This window comes from Musca autumnalis, unplaced genomic scaffold, assembly GCF_047663935.1.
Source record: "Musca autumnalis isolate F117 unplaced genomic scaffold, ASM4766393v1 scaffold_2, whole genome shotgun sequence".
In the NCBI taxonomy this organism is placed as follows: domain Eukaryota; kingdom Metazoa; phylum Arthropoda; class Insecta; order Diptera; family Muscidae; genus Musca; species Musca autumnalis.
Window position 1 is genome coordinate 223,348,802 of NW_027411755.1, and position 19,470 is coordinate 223,368,271.

Below are 19,470 nucleotides of genomic sequence, written 5' to 3' on the forward strand. Positions count from 1 at the left end.
CCAGAGAGTAAGAGAGATTTTACTCTTTGATATGAAAATAGAGAAAAAAGTAAAAAGACAGCATTTAGTAAACTTTAGCAAGATAACAGTTGATAACCAAAACAAAAACATTGGCGCCAATGCATGAAAGAAAAAATAACTCCAACGCAATGAAAAAGTTCTTCAATTTTAACCAAAATAAATAAAAAATAATTAATACGTTAATAAAATAATCAATAAATATAGCTGAATCGTAATATTTATAGTATTTCTCCACAAATATTGAGCAGCTGACCATTAGCAGATGATTTAAAAACAGCTGATCGAATTTGCTAAATGTTGCTGGGAAAATTTCTTTCAGCAACTTTTAGCAATTTCTCAGCAAACAACTGTCAAAATTGTTCTCTCACTTCGCTCTCTTTTACTGAACTTTTGTGTAAAAAGACAGCATTTAGTAACATTTCGTAATAATTATTACAAATTATCACGTAAAAAGACACAGCTAATAATAATAATTTTTGGTTGTGTTCAGAACGTGCTAAAAATGCGTTCCCGTACTCCGAAATCTAGCAAACTTGCACTTCTCTTTAAACGAAAATAGCGCTGAATAACAAACACCATCTTCTCGTGTTTTCTGCTACACCAATTTGGCATAGTAGAAACTAGCAGCATGTTTATTGGCATCTGAATATGATAGCTGATACGTTGATTTTGACATTTCTGCTAGAGTTTTTGCAATTTCCGTCATTTTTCCGTTCCCGTATTTTTTAAGAAATTTGTATCGGAAAGCAATTTTTGACAATTCCGCAAAAATCATTGTTACAAAGTAGCTTAATATTTTTTTCACATTGTTTACACATTTTGATAATAAAATTTTTTGTTGCAGCAATTGACCATCTACCTTGTTTATTGTGATACGTGAAAAGTGTTGCAACTTTTGGTACTATTTTAGGCAAAAACAGGGTTGTATATCATGAGTACTGTGATTTCGATGTTGTTTTCGCTGAAATCACGAAATGAGACGATTTCAATTTTGTATGCGAAATCATGATAAAATCACGAAACGCCTTCGAAATCACGAAACGACGCCGAATGTAAACCAAGCATAACATTTCCTATTAAACCACAAATTAACGATAATATCGACAGCCATCGATTTTTTGATATGTCTTGTGCCAGACTATGAAAAATTTCATGAAAATGTTTTGAGCTTATGGGTAAGAAGGGAGAAAGGGAGCTCCTTCGCCTCCGCTCTCTCCTAAAAGCTAAAAAATGTTCATGTGTTATTTTCAGTGTCTGGCACAAGAGTATGAAATAACAAAAATATCTAATGTTGGGAATATCGATAGTTTGCCAGCTCTAGTGCCTTGACTTCGCATCAAAATATCGATATATTTTTTAATAAATCGTAAACCACAAATCAATCTATAGTACCCGACAATTTCACTAGAAGAAGAGTCGCTTTAAATTTACCGCCCGTTTTGCGAAGAGGCTGTTAAATTTGCCAACAAAAACAAAGGTAACAATTTTTTGTTTTGTTTTATAACATTTAACTTTAAAAAACCTTTCTTTCAGATGGCTTTTGACCGTTCTCTAATAGCTCTTGGCAAGAACGATAAATACGGCTTACCTTGGTTGGTCGGAACGGGTGGTATACAGGCGTTAACAAAATATTGCAAAACTGATATTGATTCTGTAAATATTGCACAAACATGGTAATTTTTGACGTCGGGAAAACATCAAAATAAAATAATTTGTTAATGTAATTGATAATACCTTTTCAGCTCCTCTTTACAATTGAGTTTGCAAAAATATCAAGATCAAGAGTCCCAAAACAGCAGTATTAATGCCGCTAAAGAATCTACAGTTATACCATTCCGTGTTTGTTCTAACCTCTTGTATGGGACACTAAAAATCTATCAGCAACAAGTCAATAACTTATACAGTGAGTATTACATTTGAAGAGATAATTGTGTTTGTACAGTTTTTAAGTTGGGTTTACCTACCTCCCATAATAATGAGACCTATATAACGGCTGGAAGATAGATATGTATATTTATATAGTTATGTTCAGGAAAGAAGAAAGATAGGTCGAATGTAATCCCTAACCTCAAGTTGTCGAATGCGCTTTGACAAGACAGCAACAGAGAATTACCGCAAAATTGTATAGTTCTAATTGGTATTAAGGACTAATACCAATTAGAACTATACAATTTTTCGGTAATTCAAACTAAGAACTGCCGCGAGTAAAATCTTTTAATACTAACTATAAATATCTTCTTTTCCGTTTCACAGAGTTATCGGAAGACTTGGTAATTCGAAGCAGCAAATATGAGACAGCAAGCTTGACAAATAAGAAGAACAGGTAAATTAGTAATATTTAACATGTGAAATTTTCCGTATTAATTTTTTTATGAAATATAACAGCCAAAAAGCTATCAAGAAACGTAGACTTACCATAACTCAGTCAAATGGATTCCTGAATAACTCTGGCGTAAATTATTCACAAATGTTAGATGAATTAGTAGAAATATCCCAAGTACAAGATGTTGACAAGGTATTAACTTATTTTAAGATAAATAATTTTTACAAACATGCATGTTATTATTTTTAAGGTATCTTCTGATGTACCTAGCCAAAAAAGACACTATTCAAGCCAATTTCAAATACGCGAAATAACTATACGTGAAATTACAACCACCTATGGCATAGCAGAATTAGACAACGATGATGGTTTTGGTAATGCCACTAATGAAGATATAGTAGCTTTTTTCAATTGTTCTGGTTGTCGAGGTAAGTTGAACTTGTAAAAGAATATTGAAACTAAGTTTATGCGATTTGTTTTGTTAGGAGGAAATGAAATAAATTTGATCCATAGTCAGAGTTTAAATAACACTTCCAAAGGTAACAAATATTTCCTCAGATAAGTAAAGAAATGCCAAAATATATTTTTAAAAATCTTTTACAGATAGCAACGTCTTTTCAAATACGAAAAGGACACCACTAAAAAGAAAGGTAAGTAAAACGCTACGATGCTAATGAAAGTAATAATTTGACATCGGATTTTGCATATTTTTTCCAAATTTTAAATAGAAACGTTTTAATATTTTTGCACGATTTTTTATGCCTACATTGGGTCAATTAAGTATTTTGCCGCATTAGAAAATTTGAAAAATGTCAATAAATGCGTTTAATACCATCAAATATGTGGTCAAAAAGTGGAGTATGTCTATATAGTATGTTTGTGCATAGTTTAATATCCAATATCTGCAAAAACGAAAGGCTTAATGGTCTTCTAGATATTGACAAAAATCTATAACAGCACAAACTATGACATTCTTGTTACACGCTATTATCAAACTCTACAACCGTTTCGGCACCAGTTCCACTATCTTGCGACATGTTTTAGCGCTTATTTTCTTCCTACTTTAATTTCTTCGACAATATGTTTAAAATTTTGCAAAATATATTTAAAATCACGTAAGAATATCAGAAATTTCCCATTTTAATATTTGAAAAATATGCAAAATCTGATGTCTAGTAATAATTTGATTATTTTTAGAGCATCTATGATTCCGGTATTAACTTAAAGGAAACTAGAATCGGTTGTGGTAAGATATTGCATTGTATTCCTTATAATAATTGTTGTGTCACAGCTCAAACAATGTTGTGTTGTCTGATTTAGCAATTTCTACAACTTCTACTTTATCCTGTGTCAACTTTCCTGCTCATATCTCTTAAACTCAACGAGTTGCAGCTCATTTACTACGGTTTTGGCATAATTTAACAAACAATTTTTTTTTGAGTTTATGAAGCACTGAAACACTTCAAATCATGCATAATCTTGCCAAAAAAACGTAGCATTGATATCTGGCTAGCTCTTTGCAGAATAGGGTTCAAGTAGTTATTTTATTTGTTTATGTAATAATGTTTTCAGAGTAATCATGAATGTAAACTTACCGTGAGTTTTGTCTTTCTGCCGTTTGAACTTAAAAGAGAAAGTGAGAAAACTCACGGGGAGTGTTGTTGTTGTAACAGTGTTTTATTATTATTATGTTTGTTGTTGTTGTAGCAGCATATAATGCTGGGTTGGCAGCCGCTGGCCGAAACACTTTTGGTTTCGGGTCAATCCGGTACGTAAGAACCCTCTGCAGTGTATGTTCGTTCTCCTGTTCAATCTGGGTCTATCTCCAGTTGCAGGAAAGCGGCTACTACAATCTCACGGCAGTGGGTTCTCTTCTGTACCGGATTGACCCGAGACCACACAACATCAGCGTTCCGACCAGCGGCTGCCAGTGTACATGTACATGTGTACTCATGGGGAGTTGATATTCATGATTGGGCTAATTAAATTTATTTTGTACAAATACGGTATCCATAGGGCCATGAGCTGTTCCAATAATATCTATACATACTGGATTTTTTTGAGATGTGTCACTCTTTGAGTAAATGAGCGATATGTTCGTTTTAAAATGTTTTCTTTGTTTTTAGAAACACCTATACAATGTATAGATTCCGATGGAAATACTCTGAATACTGATTTTATTATTACACCGTGTCGTCCAACAAAGGTACGTAAATCATAAAGTAACATTTAGAACAGATTTTAACACGATACATTTTTAGGATGCCTGTAAAGATGTCGAACAAAATATGTTCACGCAAAATAAGGCTATTGCAAGTAAGTTGTTTTCTAATTGTCTTTTTATACCCTCAGCCTTTGGGCTGTGTGTCTCAACGAAATAATGGTGGTTTTAGATCTCAAGTATGTTCGGACCAAATCCTTTTCAATTCCTTTCGGTCATCCTTAACATTTTTTCTGTAAAATGGTGCATACTTTAACTTGGATGGAGTAACCAATTTGGTCCATATTTTGCACAACGTAGATAGATCAAGTTCAAATATGGACTATATCGGTCAACTCTTTCGGGTATCTCCCACGCAAAAATTCAAAACTTGTCTCTGAAACTGTGCACTCGATGATTGGAAGGAAGTAAGCAATTGGATGTACCACTCACACAAAATTTCAAAATCTTTCACAAAAGTACATTTCAACAAATATAAACGCAATGCAGTTTAGAGCCTTTTGTGGATCGTTTTTTTTTTTTTTTTTTGTTTTTAAATTTTGCAGCAAAAAGGCATTCTCTTCCTATTTATACCCTACACCACACTGTGGTAAGGGGTATTATGTCTTTGTGCATTTGTATGTAACATACAAAAGGAAACGAAATAGACCCATAGTTCCTTTTAGGGATATACATATAATCACTTTCTGAGTCGATTTATGAATGTCGGTCTGTCCATGTATTTTTGTTTGCAACGTACAGGTCGCATTTTCTGTCCGATTCGGCTGAAAATTGGGGACTACAATTTTTTTAGCCATTAGAAAAACGTTATTTCTTTTGGTGAAAATCGGTTAAAATTTAGATATAGCTCCCATATATATTTTCGCGCGATTTCACGTATTTGCTGCACCAAACACGCTATATACGTCCAATTTTGATGAAATTTTGAATGTGTGACTGAATTCGGTCTACAAATAAGAGTGCCAAATTATATCGTAATCGGTTAAGATTTGGATATAGCTCCCATATATATTTTCGGCCGATTTCACGTATTTTCTGTACCACACACGTTATATATGTCCGATTTCGATGAAATTTGGAATGTGTGACTGAATTCGGTCTAGAAAGAAATGTGCCAAATAATATCAAAATCGGTTCAGATTTGGATAAAGCTCCCATATATATTTTCCCCCGATTTTACGTATTTGCTGCACCAAACACGCCATATATTTCCGATTTCGATTAAAATTTGGAATGTGTGACTGAATTCGGTCTAGAAAGAAATGTGCCAAATAATATCGAAATCGCTTCAGATTTGGATATAGCTTCCATATATATTTTCGCCCGATTTTACGTATTTGCTGCACCAAACACGCTATATATTTCCGATTTCGGTGAAATTTGGAATGTGTGACTAAATTCGGTCTCGAAATAAATGTGCTAAATTTTATCGAAATCGGTTCAGATTCGGATATAGCTCCCACATATATTTTCGCCCGATTTCACGTATTTGCTGCACCAAACACGCAATATAAGTCCGATTTCAATGATATTTGGAATGTATGACTGAATTCGGTCTGGAAATAAATGTGCCAAATTATTTTGAAATCGGTTAAGATGTGGACATAGCTCCGATTTATATTTTAAGAATTAGATATATCTACTCGGAATTTAATATTTTGTTAATACTATTTATTGGCCTTGAAGGCTTTTGTATTAGTATATGGATTGAATAAATAAATAAATATTCACAGTGGTATAGGGTATCATATAGTCGGCCCCGCCCGACTTTGATACTTTCCTTACTGCTTTTCTATTTCTTATGCCATAGGAAACCCTTTGAGGTCTGCTGTAGACAACATAAGACTTCAAGAGATCTTCCACAGGCAAAAGAAATCCTCTTAAGGTCTACCATCGTCAAAAGAGGACCTCTTCAGGTTTTCTATAGATATTCTCTTCCTATTTTTCTATTTCTTATGCCATAACAGACCCCTTAAGGTCTGCTATAGACAACATAAGACTTCAAGAGATCTTCCACAGGCAAAAGAAATACTCTTAAGGTCTACCATCGTCAAAAGAGTACCCCATTCAGGTTTTCTATAGACAACAGAAAATCTTTTGAAGACTTCTATAGACAACAGAACACCTCATAAGGTCTTCTATAGAAAACAGAATATCTCGTGAGTTCTTCTATGGATAACAGAAGACCTCTTGAAGTCTAACAGACCTCTTGAGGCCGTCTATAGACAACTAGAGACTTCTTGGATCTTTCATAGACAACAGAAGAACTCTTCTATAGAGAAGAGAATACCTCGTGAGTTTTATGGATGACAGAAGACCTTCGGAGGCCGTCTATATACAACTGAAGACCTCTTCTAAAGACATCAGAATAACTCTTGAGGTCTTCCATAGACAATGAAATGCCTCTTGAGGTCTTCCATAGGCAACAAAATACCCCTGGAGGTCTTCTGTAGACAATAGAAAAACTTTTAAACAGATAACAGAAGACATCTTGAGGTCTTCCATCGACAACGGAAGGTCTCTATAGACAACAGAAGACCTATTAAGAAGACCCTACAGATAGCAGAATACATTGCGAGGTCTTCTATGTTTAACAAAATAGCTTTTGAAGCACTCTTGAGGTCTTTTATAGACAAATAAAGATCTATTGGTGACTTCTATAGAAAAAAGAAGCCTTTTTGAAGTATTCTGAGGACCATAGAAAACTTTTCAAACCAGTCTTTTTATTCCGCATTTTTTACCTCGACTTTTTTACTTGTTTTGCAATATAAGTTTACAAAATATATGGTCTGTTCCAGTACTGCAAGAATTTACTAATTTTTACTATTTTTTCCGATAACATAAAGGAAAAATGTTATCGTAGTAAAAATAGTAGCTTCTCGCAGGTTCTGGAACAGAGCAATAATTATTTAGTGATTACTGGTCTGTTCCTGTACTGCAAGAATCTACTAATCTTTACTATTTTTTCCGATAACATAAAGGAAAACATGTTATAGTAGTAAAAAATAGTAGCTTCTTGCAGGTTCTGGAACAGAGCATACATTAAAATACTCTACATTTTTTTTAGATTCTCATACCTCTTTCTCGGGAAAACAGGCACAAAGAAGAAAGGTAAGTTTTTGTCATATCATTTATACATTTGTTTTTTATTTCAATTAAACATTTATGTATTGCTCTGTCCCAGAACCTGCAAGAAGCTACTATTTTTTACTACGATAACATTTTTTCCTTTATGTTATCGAAAAAATCTTGGAAATCTCCACAGGACAGAATTGGCAACATCATTAGAAACCAAATAGACTTCATTCTTATCAACAGGCCACACTGCTCATCAATTAGGAAGGCCACAACATATCCGAGTGCTGATGTACCATCTGATCATAACCTTTTAATGGCAAAAATACGCATAAAACTAAAAACTCATTCTAAAAAGGCACAAAGTAAAAAACTTGACTTGGGAAAACTTCAAAACCAAACACTAAAATCGGATATATGTACAAAACTAAATACAGAGCTAAATAATGTCTACAGCGAAGATATAGAAAATATATGGAATAATGTAAAGAATACTATAAACTCAATAGCCAGAAACACCCTAGGCAATTTTATAAAACCAAAGACCAAAACTTGGATGACTCAAGAAATCCTGCAGCTAATGGATGAAAGAAGAGCATTTAAAAATAAAGATTACGAAAAATACTGGGAACTAAATAGAGAAATTCAAAGGGAGATACGTAATGCTAAAAATAATCACCTAAATACTCAATGTCAGGAAATTGAAAGACTTATGAGCCTACATGACGATTTCAACCTGCATAAGAAATTGAAAGAAGCATCTGGACAATATAGGAATACAAATCCTTCTGTCCTTTTCAATAACAACAATGAACCGGTCTTTGAAATTGCAGAAAAGAAACATATCTGGAAAGAATATATCCAAACACTATTTAAGGATGATAACAGATCAAGCTACGTTAACAATGCATCAGATTATATGACAGGAAACAGCATCACAAATAATGAAGTAGAATCAGCAATAAAATCCCTTCGAGATGGAAAGGCTACAGGGCCTGATGAAATTCCAATTGAATTATTAAAAATGCTAAATAACAGCAACTACATCTACGATACTGGTATATACCTACAGGATTGGCTAAAATCCACCTTCATAACACTACCAAAAAAACCCCATGCCAAAAAATGCAATGACTATCGTCTCATTAGTTTAATGAGTCATGCTCTTAAAATTTTTCTTAAAATTATTCAGAAGAGAATATATGAGAAATGTGAAAAGGAAATGGGAGAAACTCAATTTGGTTTTAAGGAAGCGTATATATCGTTTCATAAAATCGTATATATGGCCAGTCTTGCTATATTCAGTCGAAGTGTGGACGTTAAAAGCGGCAGATATCAAACGACTCGAAGCATTTGAGATGTGGGTGTACCGTCAAGCACTAAAAATACCATGGGTCCTGCATGTACCAAACATTGAAGTATTGCGAAGAATGAATACAACAAGAGAATTATTAAACAACATAAAAAACGGAAAACAGCATATCTAGGGCACATTATGCGAAACCGTAAATACACCATTCTCCAGGAAATACTGCAAGTAAACATAGAAGGAAGAGGTACCAGAGGAAGAAAAGAGATGTCATGGATTCAAAATATCCAGCAATGGACAGAATTCCAGAACGCCGAAAATTTAATAAGCATAGCGAGAAATAGAGATATATTTTCCTATTTTGTTAATAATTTATAAAAAAAATAAATATGAAATTTTTTGACAATTGTAATATGATCGCTAACATTCGAAAATCGAATACGCAATAAAGAAGAAGATCGAAAAAAATAGTAAAAATTAGTAGATTCTTGCAGTACTGGAACAGACCATATATAAACCACTTTCAATCTATTTACAGAGTGATTATGAAGAAGATGTTATAGCTTCAAAACGTAATAGATTCGATCATGGTAAGAGGAAGGACTCCATTTTAATTTATGAATAAATTTGTTTAAAAATTATCTACCTTCTTTAGATTCCACTATAAATAACGAGTATAGTGCAAATAATGACATGACCAATTATGATTTAATGGCAACTCCCCAACGTTTATATAAAAATGCATTGGAAGGGTTAGTAATAACTTATTTATTTTTTGGTAGTTTTATTAGCTACTCTCTCTTCTAACTTTTAGATCTAACAACAAGGACATAAAGGATAATGTATCAATAGATATAAAACCTGAAATAAAAACAGAACTCGACACCAGCTATAAAGAGAATATTCCTATGTTAAATATCGTTAACGGGGTCAAAAATGAGTTTGATGCTGATGATAAGAAATCGACAAAAAGGTTCCTTCCCATAATAGATCAATGTATAAAATTGGAAGAACAAGAAATGATTGATCAAATTAAGAAGCCCCCAAAGGATTTACGTGGCATCACAAAGAACAATTTCAAGAAATCTCAAATGAAAAAAGTTCATACTGCAAAGGAACTTTTGAAACGCTTTAACAAGAGGTAAAACTGCACACTTTTAATTTCATTTACTTAGCATACCTTGGATTTACTGTATTATTTTACAAATTTTTTGTTTATTACTGAAAAATAAGCTCATATCGTTTCGTTCTAGAACTTTATTTTTTGCCGCCAAATTAAAAGAGAAATCTTTACCACTGGATAACTGCAAATTTCAACAGGAATATCTAAGTCTAGTACGTGATATATTAAAGCCATACTACAAAGAAGATTGGGCCTTTGAGATATATCCAAAGTGGCAAAAGTCAAATGCTAAGAAAAAAATTAATAAAAAGCAACATCAACGACAACAGCTTCAACAAAATGAATTAATTACATCCAATGAAATGCAATTGATTGATGAGAACTGCAATTATGTGGTGTTCAATGAAAATCTAAATGTTGCCAACGATGATGATGAAAATCAAAAGAAAATAACGCCTATTGACGGTCAATCTATGGATAATATTTTGCAAGAAAATTTAGAGAAATCTACTCCCTCCAAGAAATGGCGACCATCTTATGTAATGATGAAATTATTGGAGATATGGCAATATTCGGGTGCAGAAATAGATGCCAATGATTTTTGTCATTCTGCTAAAAATCGTATTGATAAAGCAATGACGTTTGCATCGTTATTGAGTAAGTTTTCTTTATTATAATTATCACATATAAAAGATTTCGAATGATTTTAAAGGAAAAAAAGCCAGAAAGCCTTCAATGTTTTCTAAAGGAACAAAACCTTAAAGGTTTTTTTATGGCGAGAACGCATTTAATAGGTCTTCTATTGGATGAGATTCTGGGAACAATACCTTTTTAAGGTCTTTTTTCGGAAGAAGACCTTTAAAATATACTCTACAGAAGGTTCTTAAAATATCTGTCTTTACACATCCTTTGATAAGCATGTCCTTTGAAAAGCTTTCTAGGGCTAAATCTTTTGTCAGAAAAAAACCATTGAAAGTATCTTGTAATAGAAGGAACGAATTTTAATTTTTTTGTATATGAACTCCTTGGATTATCGTTTGTATATTGAAGACCTTTGAAAGGTCCTCTGTCCATAAAAGACATTTCAGAGCTCTTCTGCTTGAAGAAAAACATTAAAAGGTATTTTGTTTGTAAAACGATTTTAAAGGTTTTTCGGGCATAAGTTGAATATACGGACTGGATTCGGATCGATGATAAAAAAAATTTCGATTTAAAGGAAAATTTTGTTCTCATTAGCCGTGATTTGTTCCTGTCTGTAGGAGAAAATATTAAATCCACGGCCGAAGGCCGGCTATATATTCAATTTCAATTCAAACTAAAATTATCGTCGAAACCAAGGGTTTTTTTGAATTTTATGAGACTATATCTCGGGAAGTATGGACTTCCTGCCCATGATATATATATTGGCGTGATCAGCACTGCAAGCCCTGTATGAGGTAAAAAAATTCAGATCAATCCGAATCCAGTCCAAAAATTCAACCTACTCCGTTTTTCTGCCTTAAGAAGGTCTTTCAAAAGCATTTGGTCTGTTCCTTTACTTTTGAAAATGCCACATTTTTTGTATTGTATTGAGGTTGTTGGTGGAAGTTGTGGCAAAGTTTTGCGTAAGCTTAAGCTATTGTTTAATAGGGTCATGCGCTATGTTTTTGTGCTTAAACGTCGTGATCATATTTCTTCGTATGTAGAAGAATTTCTTGGTAGTTCGTTTGATGTTTTTCTGAATATTAGGTGCATGTTGTTTTTCTTTAAGGTGATACAAATCCAAGCCCCTTCCTCTGTTTTAGAGTTATTTGTTTTTAGTAGATCGGAGAGGAATAAACAAATTCATTTACCGCGTTTGACGCCTTTTTTGGAAAAATCCTTTTTGGTACGGGTTGCCCGTGTGTTCAATGGTTTACCGCAAGATCTTAAGACCTTCAGTGGCTCCTTAATCCGTTATAAAATTAAGTTATTTGAACATTTCAATCGGAGTGATTTTGAAGATTAATAATTTTTCGACTAGTACAAATTTTTGTTATGATTGTTTATGTTCCTTATTTCTAATATTGCTTAGCTGATTACTAAACAGATCTTCATATTTTCTTTAATTACATCCTGTTAATGAATTTTAAGACTATCAAATTAAATTTATTGTTAGATTTAAGCTTTTGGAGTAGTGTATGTTTTGTAGCTTTTGGAACCGCTCTTGGCCCTATGGGCTAGGTTCCCATTTATGAAAATAAATTGAATTGAAATTGAAATTGAAAATGATAAATTGTATGGTGTCTGAAGTAATGGAACACTTTTGGAGTAAAAAATGGTAAAACTTGAAGATTCTTCCACGTAAAGGAACAAAGCTATTAAAAGGCTTTCTGTTTGGGCCAAACCTATAGCTTGTCAATGGATACTGACATTCTGTGGTATTTTAAGTCGTTAGGATGGTCTTCTTTCTTCAGATACTGGCAGGTAATGCTTTCAATGGAGTACAGCTTTGGTCGATCAAGTTGATAGCCTCACAATTTGTACGATGAACAAAGAAACTCCTACGAAGAACGAGGAGTTTGCCACAGCTGGTCGAATACAGTGTACGCCGTACATACCCTGTTGAGTTTGGGTATGGGTTGGGTTGAGTTTATCGTGAAAATTATGGAATAGCCCCTGAAATATTTAACAATTGAACATTTGTTCTTAAACTGCAACATGGAAGTGTCCATATTCGAACCTGTTCTATGCCTGGAAGAAATAGTATGGACAAAATCGTTTATTACCTACAAAAAAAAAAAAAAACGTGCCTACCACTAATCAGGATCCTTAAATCAGCTAGATATTTCTTCCTTAAGTCTTTCCTCTGTACTGGGCTTTTCCCCCTTCTTGGATAAGGCTGAGGGCCACCGAAAGAGCGAAACCGTTTCATATTTTATGCTTTTTCGTCAACCCAACAACTTTGACGTCTTTACAGCCTGTGGAAGTTCCTAAAACCTATTGTCCGTCCATTCGTTCTACCCTTGCCTTTCCTTTGACTCCTTAGATCATTTGTCAGTTGATATACTTTTGGATGTCGGTTGGGTTAGTTGTAGGTTCTTTAGTCTTCTTCATCCCTTTTCTGGGTTTGGTTCTGCTTCGGAACAGAATTTGACTATACCACGGTGCTTGAGACAGTAGGTTTCCTTACGGGTTTGTGTCGGGCTTAGAGCAGACTCCTTCTTCTGATGTCGTTTGGTTTAAGGGTAGGTTATTTAGCCCTCTTAATTCCTTTATGGGTTGGGTTCGGCTTCGGAAAAGAATTTGACTCGACCACGTTGCTTGATGCAGTAGCTTTTTGCTTGTAGCAACAGCTTCTTTAGAGTCTTTTGCTTGAGCTACAAGGTCTGGAAGGAAGATCTTATCCACCTGAAGCTCGGGTCTAGGTGCATTAGGATAAGTTTTTTCCAATTTTCTCATGTACCTGAGTTTGCATGTGCGAAGATACATCACAGCAGGTTGCAGTGCTGTCCTTAGAGTCATTGACTGTTATTGGAGTCTCCTTGGATTCCCCATCAATAGTCAATGTCCTAGTGGCACCTGAAGTTCATTATCGGCATTTGCCGATATAGGACTAGCTGGAACAGTTGAAAACCTGAGTCCATACTCCATTCCTCCATGTTGCTTTCATCTTCCGTACTAGAATTGGTCGGGATCACCCAGCGTGGTCTTCAGCTCGTCGTCGGTTAGAGTCAGATTGGGTGGGAGTATGTTCCGGTTCTGCAATTTTGGAAAATATCTTTCCAGTATTTTGTTGCTATAAGCTATATTCAATAGTCTCAAGAGTCTCGTGTAGGTCGTTCTCGCCCATAACTTCGGTCCTGTCAGCCGTAGACCGATTTGTCTTTGACGTGTCTTCATCTTTTTTATCGATAATGTTTAATGTACTTTTGGAAAGAACAGCTGTAGGTGCCAAGACATCCGTATCTAAAACAGCCGGATCACAATCGCCTGATGTTGACGTCGCATGGCTTGTGGTCTTAGTACTGAGTTTTTAGGCCCTGCACCGTTACTTTTTTATTTTCATTTTACTTCCTCATAGTAACTGTTTATTTAAGAAGAACTATCCCGATCTATTTTTGGTCCTCGGGGGATTAAACGGATCCGCATATACAAAGGAACGAAGAGCCAACATCCTTTAGAGATTTCTCTCCGTTAGATGTCACTTTTCTAACTCCAGCATACCAAGGGTCCAAGAGATCCCCAAGTTTAAGGAGACATGTTAAGTTTGGTCTGTCGGAGGCTACCCACAGACAGCTCTGATTCACGTTTCTGCAATATTTATACCCTACACCACCTTGTGGTAAGGGGTATTCTGTCTTTGTGCATTACTTTGTAACATGCAAAAGGAAACGAGATAGACCCAGAGTTCTTTTAGGGATATACATAGAATAACTTTCTGAGTCGATTTTCGCATGTCCGTCTGTCCATGTATTTTTGTAAACAAAGTACAGGTCGCATTTATTGTCCGATTCGCATGAAAATTGGGGAAGATAGTTTTTTTGGCCACAGGACGAACGCTATTTATTTTGGTAAAAATCGGTTCAGATTTGGATATAGCCCCCATATATATCTTCGCCCGATTTAAGGCATTTCATGCAGGAAACACGCTATATATGCCCGATTTCAATGAAATTTGGTATGTGCGACGGAATTTAGTCTAAAAATAAGTTTGCCAAATTATATAGAAATCGGTCCAGATTTGGATATAGCCCACATATATATTTTCGCCCGATTTAGGGCATTTGGTGCACGAAACACGCTATATATGTACGATTTCAATTAAATTTGGTATGTGCGACGGTATTTAGTCTAGAAATAAGTGTGCCAAATTATATAGAATTCGGTTCAAATTTGGATATAGCTCCCATATATACATAGCGATTATGAATCTTCACGTAGGGAGCTACTCACAAGTGAGTTGCAGTTCACTTTCACCTGCTCGAGCTATTACGATTGGGCAGGGAGGAGCACAAAAAGTGAACAAGGGTTGACAAGTCGGAAAATGGAAAATAATGGCGCGACTTGTGAACCCTTGAAATAATAATTTGTGTTACCATACCGTCATTTTTTGCACAAATAACTTTGGGATTATTAAATTCTTATTTTTTGCATAAAAAGTAAATAAATTTTCAAATTAATAAACATTTCTAGCAAGAAAAATGTCGGTTATTAAAAATCCACTGTAAAAGAACATGAATATTGGTAAAAGAAAATACAACATTGAAACAACATGGCAACATCTGTAACAGCTGTTCTTTTGTTTTGACAGATATGTGAAAATTGTTTATTTACACTGAAGAATTCGTGAAATTTATTGGAAAATCATAAAAAAGTGAACAAATGTCGTTTAAAAACGTCATTAAATGGCTACAATAAGTAAATGTTTAATGTTGCATTTTGGGTGATAACAGAAATGGCAAGTTCTGAGGAATACCAAGGAAATGGAGTGGAAGCCGTACCAGCGATGTTAGGACATTACAGGAGATCAATGATTGGTTCAAATGAGGTTCAGCATTTAGCCAATTCCAAGAATTGTAAATACAATTCGTGAAACATCCGATATTTTCTCCAGTATAAGAACCAATTCTATGAATGCTAAGTATAATTCCTAATGCTTTCTTCAACACTTAAACCAATTTAATGAATTTTAAATACAATTTCAATAAATTTCAATTGTAATTCCAATTTTTTTTTTGTTCATGGCATATAACAACCGGTACTTAAAATACTATTCCAGGAAATTGCTTGGTGTAGATACCATTCCACTGGGTTATCGACGATGACGTGATTAAGATCTCAAAATGGTTTGGATCTTTTTGGGGCAACGGTCTGGACTTATATTCCATCAAAATATTTGATATTTGATTTGATTGGACATGTCATCTTTTTAGCACCAGCACCCATTTTTTCCAAGACTGCGACCCGAAAGGTTCCAAATCGTGTACATTACTCTCTCTAGGAACAACAATCGCAGACATGGGTTGCTCCAGATTGGGTCCTTGTATATTTGTAAACCGCTTTATACAGTATGCACCTTTTTGATCTGTCCATACCTGAAAACGGGGAACGCTTTAGTTACAGTACTTGCTTGGGCGTTACCGTGAGAGCCATCCCAATCACCATCTAGTAGGTTGGCCCGACACACTAGGTCCATCAAGAATGATCTTCACTTTCTAGAGAGGAAAGCCCAACGATACAGGAGAGAACCCCTTGCTCAACAAGCATTTCAAGTAGGTTTGTATAGCTTTCACATAGTCGCAGTTTCTAATGTAAACAAATATAGTGTGAATAAAGTCCACCACAAACCAGAGTAGTTTTTGCTCAACTATACTCGGGATATTGCAGTCGTCTAAATTCTTATAGGGCAAATGTTGATAGCACCATGCATAGCACTCTTCGTCTTTTAAAGGTGCGATGCCAAACCTAGTCATTTAACTTCAGTGGATAGTTACATCCCATTCTTGGAACTGAAGTTAGACCCAATTTTGTACCAAATTCTGAAAGAATTCAGAGATTCAGACCGAATTCGTAAAGAACTCTGAAAAAATGTTAGCGGTAAATGTCCTAATATTTGTTTTTGTCGAAAACATGTTGCGATTAAAAATATAAAGAAACTCTTATCACAATAAGGTAGAATCTATTCCATTTCCAATATTTCAACCATCTTTGATGGTCATCCTCAGGGATTGGCTTTCAAAAACAAGAACATTTGTTTTATGCAACTATAAACAATATGGTAGAAATTTATAATAACAATGATATTTCTTTCTTTTTATAAGAATAAAAACAAAAAAATTTTAATTCTTAAGTTGACCTCAAGCCAAAATTAAAACCAAAGAAAAAAGCGTCCAAAGGTCAACAATAACCTCAAAACATAAAAAATTTCTAATTATTTTTTGTTGCTTTCAACCTAAAATACAATTAATTATCATTACAGATACAAAATATTCGTATTTTTTTAAAATAAATGACCACACTTAAATTTTTTTGTTCAACTCACTTTGATTTCGGTAGTGAGAAATTTCAGCACAAATTTGCCTCTTTTTCTCACTTTTTTTACATTTGTAATAGCTAATTTTTTCACGAACGTGAGTTTTGCTTACCCTCTTGTTGTTTATAATAAGGGAAGAGTGAGAACATAACAGCACTCACGGCGATATGATGTTTATAATAGGGGAGGAGGCGAGAAAGAGAAAACTCACGGTGAGATGCCGTTCATAATTGGGCTGATATTCTCGGACGATTTTCGGTATTTGCTGCACGAAACGCGCTATATATGTACGATTTCAATAAAATTTGGAATGTTTACCGGGAAAGAAATAAGTGTGCTAAATTATATAGGAATCGGTTCAGATTTGTATATAGCTCCCATATATATTCTCGCCCGATTTTAGGTATTTGATGCACGAAACGCGCTATATATGTACGATTTCAATAAAATTTGGAATATTTGCCGGGATTTGGCCTAGAAATAAGTGTGCCAAATTATATCGAAATCGGTTCAGATTTGGATATAGTTCCCATATATATTTTCGACCGATTTGAGGTATTTGATGAAATTTGGACTATGTGACGGAATTTGGTCTACAAATAAATGTGAAAAATGATATCGAAATCTGTTCTGATTTGCATTTAGCTCCCATATATATTTTACATATTCATATTATATAGTCGGCCCCGCCCGACTTTGATCCTTTCCTTACTGGTTTTGTTTAAGATGTGGAAGATGTGGGGCCAATTGGGTCACAGCATCCGATCCTAGTGTTGGTGTTGGGGCTGCCAACAAACCCTCTAGGCCGCGTAGCCTTCTCACTTTAGCTATCCACAGACGGTTGTCTGTGTGATTTTACCAGAGAATACTTGATTTAAAACCGGAAGTAGTGAGCTGCTTGAAAAATTCAATAAATGAGTCACCTCTGGTCGATCCCAAGTGAGTTGCCATCAGAGACTTTCCGTGCCGAAGTACACATCTGAGAAAATCCCCATACCCCGAGCTCTGATTCAACACCTTTCAAAAAAAAATCCACTTCCCCTTCACAAAGAAGCGCCCAGTAGATGAAATGTATCTTTATTTTGGGAAGTCATGACAAATTGTAATTCTAACCTTTAAATATTTTCAATTCTCTATTTTTAGCTTTATCCAAATCCCGTTTTGTTTTTATTACTCATCGCCAAAATAGCATTGAAATGGACAAAATTCTTTTAGGCAAAGCAGCTAAAAAAATTATGAACGAAAAAAAGAAGAAAATATAAAATCTTGCTGCAAAACGAGTTGCTTGGACTTTTGTATACTTTACATACCAACATATATTTTTTGTATTTTTTATATTTTTGTATATATTATAATCCCAATATGTCAGTTTTCTTAGCCAGTTTAATTTACCAACTGCTTTCGAAAAAATGTTGATATTGTAGAAATATTTTAATGGTCGCCTTGAAGGAGCAACGGCAACTTAAAAACTAGAAGACTATTTTTTCGTGACCCTGTTAATATGTTAAATCTAATGGCTTGGTTCACTAAGACGTTTCGAATTCTAATTCGTTCGAACTACCACCGATCTTCTGTTTTCGAAAAAATATTTGTTACATTTTTATTTTCAATCAAACCAATTTTTGTACAATAACATGAGTTTACTAAACTCAGTTTAGTAGTAATTCAAATCGTCTTAGTGAAACAGGTCATAATTGTTATTGTTATCCTACTTAGCACAGGAAAAAAAAAACCTAAATGTTCATATTTTGTATATCACTTTTTTTCATTTATCTATTCAATGTTTCCAACTAATACTGAACAAAATTCTCATAGAAATTTCAGTTTTGAGTAATTCCACCTCAATATTATGGTTTATGAGATTCAAAATTTCTGAATAAATATTTCGACAAGAAATTTTTTAACATTCCAAGTTGGAAATTCATGCTCTGTTCCAGAACCTGCAAGAAGCTACTAATTTTTGCTACGATAAAATTGTTTCCTTTATGTTATTGGATAAAATAATAAAAATTAGTAGATTCTTGCAGTTCTGGAACAGACCATCATTGTTATACATACCACCATATATGTATGTTATATATATTTTTTTATTTTTAAATACTTTCCAAACACTTTAAATGTTATTCTTCTTCTCAAGCTGTGTTAAAGTAAATGAATTATGATATACAAATGTTATATCGCCCAATAAAGGAAAAGAAAAACTATGTACATACCTGGCTTCCAAATTTGTATGCAAAGGCAAAGGGTTTAATTTTTTGAAGTATCCACAGAAATGTCTTAAAGTCTCATGGAACGGCTAGGCTTCGGTCGTATCTTTAAAGTAATAATACTAAGCCGGCTACGCCGCTCTTCTGACAACGATTTTTCAGAAATATAAATGTCCATATTTCCTGTGGCAGGTAAA

General features: G+C 34.2%; 1 protein-coding gene across 3 annotated transcripts; it reads left to right on the forward strand.

The window, feature by feature from the left end:
* The first annotated feature begins 290 nt into the window (after nt 1-290).
* c(2)M (crossover suppressor on 2 of Manheim) lies at nt 291-19,274 on the forward strand. 3 transcript variants are annotated; one of them, XM_073970929.1, is made up of 17 exons: nt 291-1,498; nt 1,555-1,694; nt 1,764-1,924; nt 2,275-2,344; nt 2,407-2,536; nt 2,595-2,772; nt 2,830-2,883; nt 2,948-2,994; nt 3,542-3,590; nt 4,471-4,550; nt 4,606-4,660; nt 7,633-7,676; nt 9,488-9,539; nt 9,605-9,701; nt 9,764-10,090; nt 10,203-10,729; nt 18,210-19,274. In XM_073970929.1, exons 2-17 carry the CDS (start codon nt 1,555-1,557, stop codon nt 18,326-18,328), a joined length of 2,130 nt encoding a protein of 709 aa, XP_073827030.1. In that variant the 5' UTR covers nt 291-1,498; the 3' UTR covers nt 18,329-19,274. The 3 variants fall into 3 exon arrangements, with proteins under 3 accessions (XP_073827030.1, XP_073827032.1, XP_073827031.1); XM_073970931.1 differs by having other exon boundaries at nt 19,204-19,274; XM_073970930.1 differs by lacking the exon at nt 2,830-2,883.
* Nucleotides 19,275-19,470: the final 196 nt, after the last annotated feature.